The sequence below is a fragment of the Ceratotherium simum genome, chromosome 12 (assembly GCF_057802395.1).
Source record: "Ceratotherium simum simum isolate JZ-2026a chromosome 12, ASM5780239v1, whole genome shotgun sequence".
NCBI lineage: Eukaryota > Metazoa > Chordata > Mammalia > Perissodactyla > Rhinocerotidae > Ceratotherium > Ceratotherium simum.
The window spans coordinates 56,082,355-56,095,868 of NC_141911.1; the positions used below are offsets into that span (position 1 = coordinate 56,082,355).

General features: G+C 35.4%; 1 protein-coding gene across 3 annotated transcripts in view; it reads right to left on the reverse strand.

Annotated features, from left to right (window-relative positions):
• The window catches only part of FAT4 (FAT atypical cadherin 4), a 159,390-nt gene that overhangs the window by 66,169 nt on the left and 79,707 nt on the right, over window positions 1-13,514 (reverse strand). For all 3 annotated transcript variants that reach the window (XM_014784536.2, XM_087437646.1, XM_087437647.1), the window contains exons 5-6: window positions 7,790-8,712; window positions 6,781-6,955 (exon numbers count right to left, since the gene is read on the reverse strand). In XM_014784536.2, the coding sequence (XP_014640022.2) occupies window positions 6,781-6,955; window positions 7,790-8,712 (1,098 nt within the window). The remainder of the gene's footprint in view (window positions 1-6,780; window positions 6,956-7,789; window positions 8,713-13,514) is intronic.

Below are 13,514 nucleotides of genomic sequence, written 5' to 3' on the forward strand. Positions count from 1 at the left end.
AGGTTCTGTTCGAGTGTTTCTGGAAATTCAGTTTTGAACAAGACTTAGGAAGTTTACTGGAAGGATGATAGATATTATTGGGGTAAATAAATTAGACATATTCACATATTATATTATATATAAGCATATATTTTTAGATATCAGTTAGTGTTGAGAAGAAATCACAACAAGGTAAAGTGATAGAGAGTGACCTTGGGGACAGGGGAAGTGGGACCATTAAGTTGGTGGTCAGATAAGTTCTCTCTGAGAAGTTGACGTTTTACCTAGATAGGACAAAATGACCAAGATGTGAATGTGCTCCCCCTTAAAACAACAACAACAATAGCAACAAAAACAGCCAGCTACAGAGTAGAACACTCCAAGCAGAGTGAACTACAAGTGCAAAGGGCCAAGGGCAGGAAAAGGTTGGCACTTTTAGAGGCCAGATTAACTGGCATTGGCAATTTGCAGCAAATGCTTAGCAACTGCTCTCCCGAAGCAAGTTACTCGATACATAGCGTTGCTAATTTCTGTGGTATAAATACTCCCACACTGGCAGATTTCAACCTACTAGCATGAAAACACTGAACACCAAGTTGGGAGGTGACAATGGTTGAGCCTGCCCAGTGCACCATGGCAGGCACACGATAAAGGTGGCAGCGAGTGATTGACAGAAGAGGTCAGAGAGGTGGACAGAGGCGCCATCATTTACTGCCATGTGGTCAACGGTAAGAAACTTAGGCTTTATTCTTGGAAACCACTGAAGGGTTTTTAAGCAAGCGATGGGGCATGATGATCTAATTTATGGTTTTAAAGTTCATGAGCTGCTTTGTTGGAGAATGTACTGTGGGGGAGAAAAGTTAGGCAGTTAGGAAGCTACCACAGAGCCCTGGCTTAGACCAGGGTGGTGGTAATGGAAAAGAAAAGTGGATAAATTCAGGACATTTTTTGATATTTTTTTGAGGCAGAGTCTACTTGTCAAAGGACTTGTTGAATGTAGGGTACAGAGGAAGAGGAATGGAGAATGATAACAGCAATTGTGAAATTGTGGACAGAGAGCAATTTATGGAGGGTAGGGAGTTGTATGGAGTCACAAAGTTTTATTCGGTCTTACTAAACTTGAGATGTCCAGGTAACATGCTGACTAATATTAATAGCCAAAATAAATCATTCTCTTATTTATTCCTGTCAACAAACTTTTCCATGTAGGAATTAGTATATCCATTTTATAGACATGAACATGAAGGTCATTTGCCCAAGGTCATGTACTAGAAAATGGCAGAGGTGGGATTTGAGCCTCAGTTTAACTATAAAGCTATGTATTTACCTCTAGGATACACTTCCATTTTGTAAATTAATTCTCTTAATTGTTTTCTTAAGTATATTGCTCTGGGTTCCCTGATAATTCCCTGCTACTTACTATATGAAAATCATATTATTTTATTTATTGCATGTATGAGAAAATGGTAAGGAAAACTCCTGTAAGGAAGGCTACTTGGAACTAGAATGCCAAACCATGTGAAGGACATTAACTGCGTTAGAGCCAGCTCCCCTCTTAGAATGAATCTCATAGTGCTGGGTTCTCTGCAGTACCTGCATCACTGTACCAAGTTGAAGCTTTAGCCTCCCAGGAATTTCTACTTGGTACAGTACATATTTCTAGAAGAAATGACAGTAAGTAATAGAGAATAAAGGCAGAGTATCCAGACATTTAATTATAGTTTAACAAAATATCATCTTTGAGTTGTAGTCTCAATTCATTAAATTACTGTTTAGCAAATTAATCTTATAGAAAAAAACAATGTAGAATTATTACATCTGTTCTGGTTTTGTTATTTAGCAATGTAACATTCAGTCCCACACACATATGATAGTGCGGTTGTAGCTCATTTCAAACAGTAGACAGGAGTAGTTAGAAAGTTTCCAGATGTGCTACTCCCCAGCCCATGCAGTCAGTAAATAAAAATATGATGATAGTGGAATGCTAATATTTTCTCCAAAAAAAAAATTCAAAGATTTAGAGGTTTGCTGATAAAAAAGCCGCCGCTTCAATTGCTGCCATATTGCCGAAGTGACCCACCCTTGGGCTGCCATCAGGTAAGAATTTAAAAAGAGCAAAGGAAAAGAGATTTGTGACCTAAGGAATAAAACTGTCAAACTTTTTTTTTGTTTAGAACACTTTGACATTTCCCTGGTTCTTAGAACACTGCAAATTTCAGACTAACATGGCATCTGGGATCTAAAAGCTGCCATATTTTTCTGAATTTTCTCATGTCATATACCAATTTGACTTTTAAATCATAGCAGTGAATATGTATTTTAAATCTTGTGTCAGAGACTTCATTCCTGGAATACAGGATGAAACTGCAGATTCTGAAGCCTAATATCTAACACTCTCTCATTCTCCCATAAAAGTGCTTATTCATGATACCAAATGCATGCAAAGGAATGGAACATAAAATCATGGTCATATACAGTTTTAATGACTTTAAGATCATCTAGTCCAACTTCCCTCACAATTTCTGATTGCTTTCTGCATCATCCATACTAAATGATCTTCAGGCACCTAACCGAATACTTCTACTCCAGTCCCCTCAGAAACACCAGTCCATTTCAGGGCAACTCAGAAAAACCATTCTTATAAAAATCTGTGCTCTGGGGCCAAGTTCAACCAATTCTCTAATTTCCAGGACTGCCAAAATACTGTGACCTAAGGCACCTGTGTCACTGAATCTCATTTATGCTTCCCACCATGCTCCTCAGCATCATATTTAAGGCTCTGAATGACAAACTTCCAAATACCTTAATTGTACTTCCCTATAACTCTAGAAAATTCTCTAGAGAATTTTCACTGTCTATAACTTATAACTCTCCCATCTCACCATTGGGCAGAATCTACACGCACATGGTCTTCACGTTACTCATTTAATGGCCACAATTCTTCATAGAAATTAGAGTTATACTTCTGCTGTTTGTCCTTATATTAAGAATCCTAGGTCCCCGATTTTCCTCGGGATCAATAGCATCAGGAACTCACACAGTATGGCTCCCTGGAACCAGGACTTGTTCTTGTGCAGTCTGCACATTTAGACCAATGCTTTACTGAATCTCTTCCTTGTAAAAGTTCCTCCTAACAGGCTGACTCACCCGTGTCTATCAGAAGAGAATACTTTTAGTTCTATCATTTCAAGTTTGCTTGCTTTCTTTTTTTCCTAATGAAATGTCCCTTTTACGTTGGCATTTTGATGGAGAAACAGCATTCCAAGTGGTAGTTAAGTTTACTGGCTAGCCCACGAAATCCTCCTTAACCATAATTTGGCTGAAATACAGTTTTTAAAATCTGTGGTCTTTTTGAATGGTTAAATACTTACTATGAAAATATTCTTTGGATGTTTGAAAGAAATATCTGATACATATAAAATGAAACAATATGAACTGCAATTTTAAAATAAATTTTATAAACTAGTCCATACACTATTTTTTTTCTGAGGAAGTTTCATACTGAGCTAACATCTGTTGCCAATCTTCCTCTATTTTGTATGTAAGCCACACAGCAGCATGGCCACTGGCAGACAAGTGGTGTAGGTCCACACCTGGAAACTGAACCCGGGCTGCTAAAGCAGAGAACACTGAACTTAACCACTAGGCTGCTTGGGCTGGCCTCGTAGATCTTTTTTTTTTTTGTGAGGAGATCAGCCCTGTGCTAACATCTGCCAATCCTCCTCTTTTTTTTCTTTTTTTCTTTTTTTTTTTTTTTTTTGCTGAGGAAGACTGGCCCTGGGCTAACATCCGTGCCCATCTTCCTCCACTTTATATGGGACACCGCCACAGCGTGGCTTGCCAAGCAGTGCGTCGGTGCGCGCCTGGGATCCAAACTGGCGAACCCCGGCCCACGCAGCCGAGCGTACGCACTTAACTGCTTGCGCCACCGGGCCGGCCCTCATATATTTTTTAATAAGTAAGGAACAGGGCAAATATTTCTAAGAATTTTAAAATGTTTCAAGTGGGTGGATCACAGTTCTTGTTACAATTGTTAGATACATTATGTGATAGACCTATTTAGCAATTTAACGTATGTTGTATCAACTAAACCTTATAATAAACTACTTTGTAATTACTATTATCCCCATTTTACTGAGGAAGATACTGAAATTGAGAGAGATGATACACGTTGTCTGAATCACAAAGATAATTATGACAGAACCGGAATTCAAATTGAGATCAATTTAAATAAAAAGCTTTTATTATTATATTATATAGACTATTATTGGGTTTGCTTTGCAAATAAAATAATTTTGGAAATGAATATTTTTTTCAAATTTTACTTTACCTACACACTAAAATCTTCAGTATACCCTGAACTAGGAAGTCAGTTATGCTAGGGTCTGAATCCTGCTCTGCTTACTTCCTAGCTATACTATCCTGGGCAAATTATTTAACCACTCTGAGTTTGGGATTACTGTAAGTAAAATGGAAATAAAAACACCTAAGTCTTTGAGATGGTAAAAAAAATTAATGTGTAAAAATGGGTTAATATCTGTAAAACCTGGCATACTGCATGACACAAGTGGCCGTATATCAAGAAAACAACCATTCCCTTCCCTTCCACAATATCCCCTCCTTGGCTGCACAGGCACACGAAAAGATTTTTAAATTCTCAGAATTATTTGGTTGAAAACAGGCACTCTTGTCTACATAGTTACGTTCTTTCTCTGCTATGGCTTTTGACTTAGAATGTCCCCAAGTACAAACGCTCTGAAGGAGAACCTCTGTGGGCTGTGCCCTACCCAGCCTGGGTCATCTCCTACTACACCCTGATTCTCACAATCACATCCTGCTCCCCAGCCTGGGCTGACCTCAACGTGACACACCCTCTGTAGCCAGCTTGATAGTGACTGATGCCTTAGGGAAATTGATTCCTGGTTTCTCCTCCCCCACTTCAGCTCCACAAAGGGTCTATATTGGTGTGTGCCGACAATTGACCACACATTTCCAGGTGTAACTGGGGAGGAAGGTGGAGACTGGGATCTCTTAGTAAGAAAACCTTGGTTCCGAATATCTGACTCCCTACCAGTTTCTACTCAGTTTCATCCTCTCTTCTCTCCAGATGACTCTTGAAATACTGGGTTGATTTGAGCAATGCGGTAGTGACTGCATTTTTCACATGAGATTGCTACCATCCGTGCCCACCAACCATGAAGCACAACACGGACTACAGCCATCATGAAATATGTTTCAGATCCACTAGGTTTAAATTTTATGTAGTTACCACACTACGTTACATGCTGTTCGTCATTCCTCAGGACTTTCTACTTTGCATAAAATGCAACGTGGTCATTCACACATTAAAAAAATACACAGAATATTGTTTTCTTTCATAAAGCAATAGTCTGAGATAATTACACTCCCAAAAGTAAATGGCAAATAATATATAGAGAAAGCCACCTCACTTAATAATCAGAGGCACTATAATTGGAATATTTAACATGTTATTTAAAATAAAATGTTTAAAATTAAGTAAATAATTTAAAATAAAATATTTTAAATTAATAATATTTAATATTTTATTTCAATAAATCTATCATTACTTGTAATCTCAAAATCTCCTGCTCTTTTATGACAATTGGTGACATGAAACAATATATTGTATACTCTGAAACTGGTCATATATAACAAAAATATTAATACATTATATTCATCAGAAACATTTCAACAACAGTAAAAACAACTCATTTAAAAACTCAGAATTGTTCTTCTATATTAGGATCCACACATCTACAAGAATATATAAATATATTAAATATATATAATTTCAGGCATTTGAGGTTCCAATAAATCTGCCTGGGCTTAAAACAATTTCAATAAATTTTTAAAAAATATGTCAACATTGTTAAATTCTTTAATACTTAGATACTAAGTTGTGGGAATTTTTGTAAATGAATGTTACATAAGGACAATGTTCCATAATTCATTAATACTTTTGGAAATCAATGACTCATTCATTCATTCATTCATTTTTTCAACAACTATTTAAGCAATACTTATTTCTTCAAGACACAAAGATTCTTTGACAAATTTTTAATTGTTTCAATTTTGAATTAGAAGTATTCAGTATGAATCGAGTCAATATATGCAAAACAACACAATGGTAAACAGTAATACCACTTTTTTTTTAATAGATTGTATTTTGTGCTACCTGTTATACAACTTTATGTAATTACTATTTCCAAACACTAACAGCAAATGTATACTGCCTTTCATTATTTCTGTGGTGGGCCATTACACTGCTAACTTGGGCCATTACACAGCTAACTCAACGAGAACCCTGAGCTCTCTCTCACTGATACTCTTTTTGGAGCTCTGTGGGGCTACATCAAATGCCTATTACAGCTCCTTACAATTTTGCAGAACCTAGGTGACTAATGAAGCAGAACTCTAGACCCACTCACTTAACTCCATGACCAGTTAGAACCACCTGAATGTTTTCAAAGCTAACGTACTTGAAATGCCTCGTGGCTCAAGTGGTGGAATATCAGGCCACCCCAGAGGTACTCAGGTGGCTTACAGACAAGTACACATTTTGTCTCACAGGAAGAGAGCTTTGTTTGTAATACGCTTAAGCCCTTAACGATGTACATATAATTTTTATAAGTGATAATGTGCTATAAATTATATAGATATGGATTTCCAAGCATTAGTAAATTTCAACAAATGTTTAATTTAATGGTAGACAAAAATACTTTCATTCACTTACATTATGAAGAAATTCTTTACAACCAGACAAGGTTATACCAGATTTACCTGCATCTGTGGCCGTGATCACCAAGACAAAGTGCTCCTTTGTTTCCCGGTCCAAACTCTGTGTTACTCGAAGTTCTCCACTAGCTGAGAGAGTAAAAGCATTGTCTTCATTACCACCAAATAGAACATACGAGAGTTTGCTGTTGGAACCTTGATCATCATCTCTTGCTACCACCTGTGGGAGAGAATAATACATGCCATGAATGTAAGTAAAACTAACACACTATATACCACGAAATAAAATGTATCAAGGAGGTAGAGGGCGCCAGCCCTGCGACGTAGTGGTTAAGATCAGCGTGGTCCACTTCAGTGGCCCGGGTTCAGGCTCAGATCCCATGTGCGAACATATGCCACTCATCAGCCATGCTGTGGCAGTGACCCACATATAAAGTAGAGGAAGACTGGCACATATGTTAGCTCAGGGCTAATCTTCCTCAGCAAAAAAAAAAAAAAAAAAAAGACATAGAGCCATATGTACCAGTATTAAAAGGTTCCAAAGACATATTTTTAAGTTTCAAGTAAAAGACAAAAATAGTACAGAGTGGTACATATTATTTGTGTAAAAACGTGCATAAAATCAATGCACAGCATTTTTGGAAGGATTCGCAAAAAATCGTAGCAGCAGTTTCATCTAGGTAGTTGGATTTCTAAAGAGGGAAGGGAGAACCACATTTATAACAAAGTTTTCAACCTTTTACATGCTTTTTTTGTGTTACCATGTGCAGATATTACTGTTGTAGTGAAACAAAATTCAGAAATATACAAATACATAAATGTGTGCAACATGATTATACACAGAACATAATTGAAATGCAATATTTAATCTACAAGGAAATTAATAGTTTCTTAGGTATAATTTTCATAAGCCTTTCCTTTTCAAGATTTGCTAAATCTGCAATTAAGCATTTATGGATGAGAATGAGGAAGAGGGTGGAGGAAGCATGAACATTGTAATTAAATTAGATGTCTTATAGTGAACACAATATTTGTTTTATTTAAATATACTGACCTGAAGAATTGTTCTGGGTAGGGTCCCTAAATTCTCAGGGACATTTACAGAATACGGAGATAGCTCAAATATGGGAACAAAATCATTAATATCCAGTAGAACAACGCTAACAGTGGCGGTATCAGTTCTAGGGGTACTGCCCCGATCTGTTGCCTGAACAGTTAAAAAGTAAGTAGGTGTCTTCTCTCTATCCAAAGGCTTAGCCACAGTGATTGCACCTGTGACAGAGTCAATTCGAAATTCCTGATTGGTATTACCATCAATGATGCTGTAGCGAACCTGTCCATTTGTACCTTCATCTCCATCTGTTGCATATACTTGTATTATATCTGTTCCAGTAAGTGTATTTTCATTAATCTCCACTTTATACAAAGTCTGAGCAAAAATAGGGTTGTTATCATTGATGTCAAGTACTATAACTACAACTTCTGTAGATGAAGAGAGAGATGGTTGACCTTTGTCTGTAGCCACCACTGTTAGAGTATAGTTAGAAACCTCTTCTCTATCCAGTTCTCCAGTGAGTCTCACTTCACCATCAATGGTCCCAATACTGAACTTGTTTCCTAAAGGGTTCAGTAGGGTGTACTCAATATAGCTGTTTGGGCCACTGTCTGGGTCGGTTGCTTGAGCTTTGAAAACAACAGTATCAATAGGTGTGTTTTCGGGAATGTATGTCAATTTAGGGGAAAGGAATGTTGGTGGGTTATCATTTACATCCAACAAAATAATGGAGACTTGAGCAGTGCTTGTGAATCTGGAGGCTGGAAGCTGCGGCAGGTCGTGCACCTGAACAACCAGGTTGTAGAAGGACTGACTTTCGCGATCCAAAGCTTTTTGGACTTTCAGGACACCATTCTTGTCAATGGTAAACTGCCCCAGGCTATCACCTGAAGCAATGCTATAAGCCAGCTGGGAGTTGATGCCTGAAATGTAAGGGAAAAAATTAAATTTTCTCAAATGTGTACTGATGGCAAACTAAGCTGCACCAAAAACTCCATAATATGAAATTGCGTATTTGATATGTGATGGTTCCAAACACACCTTATCGATGATTTAGCTGCAGTTAGTTTTCTTTGTAAGTAATACATATGCATAATTCTTTTCCTGTTAACTTTTGATCTGAAAAGATGTTTACAATCTGGTGAACAAATGATCTATATACTGCTTCCTATTTACTACAGTGCTGAAATGTTAAATTACAGAAGTAAAGAGGAGAAAAATATTTCAGAGAGCAGATATTTTCCTATAGATTTCCTTTTTATATCACATAATTCCTGAGGGTTCAACATTAACAGTGCCACACTCTATACTATTAGCCAAACATTTATAACTTCAGTAATTTATTGAGGCCAACACCAATTTTCAGAGAAGGGTAATAAAATTTTCTGATGTATGGCATTAGTCATGGATGCTTTAAATCTACTTTTACATTTCTTGTCAGAACCAATAAATACTTTTTAATTCCTATTAAGCATCTGGCCAATGCCCTTTGCGAAAATAATTCTCTCACAAATTTTATTATGTATATATTTAATGTGTTTTAAAGGTATTCTTTGAAGGAAATGTTAGCAGTAAACTTATTCATAAAAGACTTCAAATATAAATGCTCACCCTATTCTTGGGCTATATTTAGAAAATATTTTATCTGTTTTTCATAGGAATGTGTCACTTTTTAACTTAAAAAAATGATATATAAATCTTCATTTCAGAAAATGATCGCAAACATTCTTCTAACAAAGATGACATGGAGAATAGATCAGCCTATTGTTTTAGTAAATAATTTAAAGATAAATAACAGATAAGCAATGAAAACAGAAAGAAAAATCAGATTTCCTGCTCCAGAATAGTGTTTTCTTCACTGGTCCATAATGCCATGTGCATTTTTATATTATTATAAAGATGTCGGGATATTGTAGGATATTATAAGAATTGCTGAGAAATATATTGATTTTATACTCTGGGATTTTATACTAGGTAAAATCTATTGAGTTACATAAATTGCTTACAAATAGCTCCTATATTTCTGAAGTTAATTTCAACTATTCAGTTGTCAGAAATGATGTGCACTCTTTGCCAAGAATCTTTAGAGCCATTTGGTCACCTTTTTCCTCTTTTTTTCTTAAAAAAAGACTCTTTCTCTGATTCTATGAATACTTGAGTTAGCTTTTGCCTTTTCTTGAAACTCATCAAGTTCCTTACAAAGGCAAATTTTAGTTGAGTAACGGGATTTTCTTTTCTACCTGTTCTTTTTTAAAAATGCTAGAACTACTCTTTTCCTGTGTTTTGATGGTCTCTATCTAATGTCCTTTGTCTATATGTTGATGCAGAGAAAATAGTTATGAAGACAACTTTCAGGCACTGGCTTATTCCCAAAAATTTCTAGGATAAGTAAGGGTTGAGTAGATCTTTGAAAAGGTAATATTTTCCCCCTCATTATGAGTTGTGGCTTTTAATCTTTATAGTTTAAGACCCTTCGCAAGCAAACAAAGCAGAGGTTATAAAGTTCAGAATACTTAGGACTCTGAGGATCAGGAAAAATATGAATAAGTAAAGCTAATGGAGACCATAGGTCAATTCACTAGAAGGAGATAGAGAGAATTTTAAGATCTGGATAGAACAAGGTCAACAACCTACTTCAATATCTTGACTTAAAATTCCATTGGTTTAGGGAAGAAAAATTCCATCAATTGGTGCAAAAAAAAAGTTCCATCGACAAGTGGAACATATGCATATATAGATATATATGTATCTCCTTAGAAAATAATTTGTATATATCTATATCCTTAGAAAGTAATTTGATTTAAAATATATATAGTCTTACGTATTTTATATATATCATATATATTTAGTTTTTTTAATCAAATTACTCTTTAAAGAAATTTTCTGCATTTTTATGGCTAAATCCTTTGGTGAATATTGAATTCCTATTCTTTGAGGCACAAATTCAGACACAATTATTATTGAGAAAAAGTTATGAAAACATCTGGATAAAAATAATACCAACAAACAGAGATATAAAATCTAGTTCTATGCAAGCATATAAAATCTTTCATGCCCAAGATCAAAAGAAATTAAAAGTACTGACAAACTTGCACATGGCTACGAAGTGATGAGCTAGCATTTCTACATAAATCTACTGGAATGCAAGCAATTCAATCAAGGATCTGAACACCCTCAGTGCACTGTGTATGCCACTTCCTTGAATAAACAACTAAATTGCAGAGGCAAAAAGAGAACATGATACCAAGATTTCATAGCCTCATTGTAAACAACAGAACAGCCTCTTTTTTAGGAAAAAAGTTTGGTGGGGTAGGTGGGTGGAGGAAGAAAGAAGTATTAAACTTTAACTGGAATTAAGAAAAAAGAAAAATTTGATTTTATATTCAAATTCATAACGACAAATACGAGATATCAGGTTCATTATAAATGAACTGATAACAATCATTAACTCGGAGATATTTTAGATAAACATAAAAATATAACTACTTTTGTGCAAATACTGTAAAACCATCTAAGAAACAGCTCGCATCTCAGGAACTGATACTTTGCCGCTGCAATTATAGGCCATGGGAGCCGTCTACATTTCCTTTACCATAAAGAAAAGGACTTTTCATTACTAACAAGTCTAAGTGACTTTGGGCATGTGCTCTACATCTAGAAAATACATGTAGACATATTCAAACTCAAAATTCTCCCCAACCATTGTTGTATCCTGAAAAATAGAGAGCTTAGGCTATTTTTCTCTCTCTGCTCTTTATGTTTATCAGATATTCATCAAATATCTGAATCATGAAACAGTAAATACATTATTTTAAAATTCTATAATTTATCCATAAGTGTTTGGACTTGAATTCAGTGGGCTTTTACAGCCTACCAGATCTTTAAACCTAAAAGCACTCCATATATCTAACCATTTGTGTTCAATGTTCTGAAAGTGATTTAGTTACATAATTCTTTCTGGCAGTTTTATTGTGTGTGGTGGGTTGTGTTGGGTTTTTTTGCTGTTGCTTTTTATTTCAGTCTCATGAATAATTCAGTTCCAGGAAATACAGCACATAGCCATAGGCATATAGTTCTGTTGTGAAATGTGTACATTTATTCACAGTCCATAAGTGTTGTCTAATTATTTCTATGATGAACTGGTATTTGCTAACTTATACATCTGTAGCACACGGAGCTGTTTCAGGTAGCATTCATTGTTATGAAGCAGCTCCAACAAGGTCATCAAGGCAATGGAATATTAAATGTTAAATTTATTTTCATATAAAATTTGTTCATCTAAGAATATCACAATATTACTTCATCAGGAACCTCTTGATCAGAGATTAAAATGAATTTGTTAATTAAAATAATGTCTAAATAATACTGTTTGTGAAATACTTTGAGAACTATTTAGCGTAACTGAGTTGGCAATTTCAAACAAAGAAGGTTACCCTTGTACAGTCTTATCATAATCCTTGAAATTTAGAGAGAATAGGAACTGTGTCCTATATTTTAGGTCAAGGTACAGGAAATCACACTGATAAAAGTATTCAAAACTAAAACAATGGGAAAATGTAGCTTGAAACTTTTACCCAACACAATTAAAGGAAAAAAAAATCTATGGAAAGTAACTTGAAGTCAATAGTTAATAGAGGTCTGTACATATGTGTGCATGGGAAATTCCAACAGGTTTTCACAAAGAGACGTTCTTTTTTGCTGTTTTCACACTTCTCTACATTTTAAGATATAAGGATAAATGAAATCTATTCCAGAGGTACACACAATCCTATGAAACAAAGGGCTCTCTCTAATACATAATAAATAAATCACAAAGAAACACGGCAGAAAATTCTTCACTACAGAAAAGTCAAGACCAGTCACAAGGACAAATAAGAAAATATTCATATCCAGGGAGCAGGTAAACTAATTAAGGTTATAATGGAGAAATCAACTTCCTAAATAGAGATTAACCTCAATTGTATATAAATGTCTAACTAGAGCCAACTGCAGAGCTGAGCTGACGGCCGTGAAATAGGGGGTGCGATGCTCTTAGGGCGGGACTGGGTACATACTAAATACTTGGCAAATGTCAGGTATTGTTGGTAATATTATTAGCAATAGTAGCAGTGCTCATATTACAGCCACTTCTATTTTAGATAGAGTCATGTGTCCAATATTAACTTGAATGAGAGAGGAAAACCTCAAAATGCACTTAATGAATTCTAAAGAAAGCATTTCCAATTTTGTGAATTGAAACATATATAAAATACTGTGCTTTTTCCCTCTCATATCTTTCTAAGTGACATTTCTAGACACTCCTGAAAGGCAACTAAATATAGAACAGAAGGGTGAGATAGAATGGTATTCTGAGATTGCATAAATCATTCAAATCAGTAAGAACCAGGAAATTCTAAATTAAGGTTGATATGCCTAAATCACTAGGCATGTCCTGGGGCTAGAGACCTATTTCCTCTTCAAAGTGCTGTCCCTTGTTTTTTCAACTGATAGGACATTTAGCTGCATCTAACAGAAGAGAAAACAAGGTATTAACTTTCCAAACAGTTTAGTGGAAGACTGACAATCTGTACGTTATCTCTAATATTATCTGATATGTGTATTTACAAAACAGATCTTAGAAGAAAGGCCAGAAAGGTCATGTTTTTAAAGAAAGTTTGTCAAATGCTTTTGCAATAAATAAAAATCATACACGTGTAAAGTCAAGATTTAATGCAAAATCTCAACT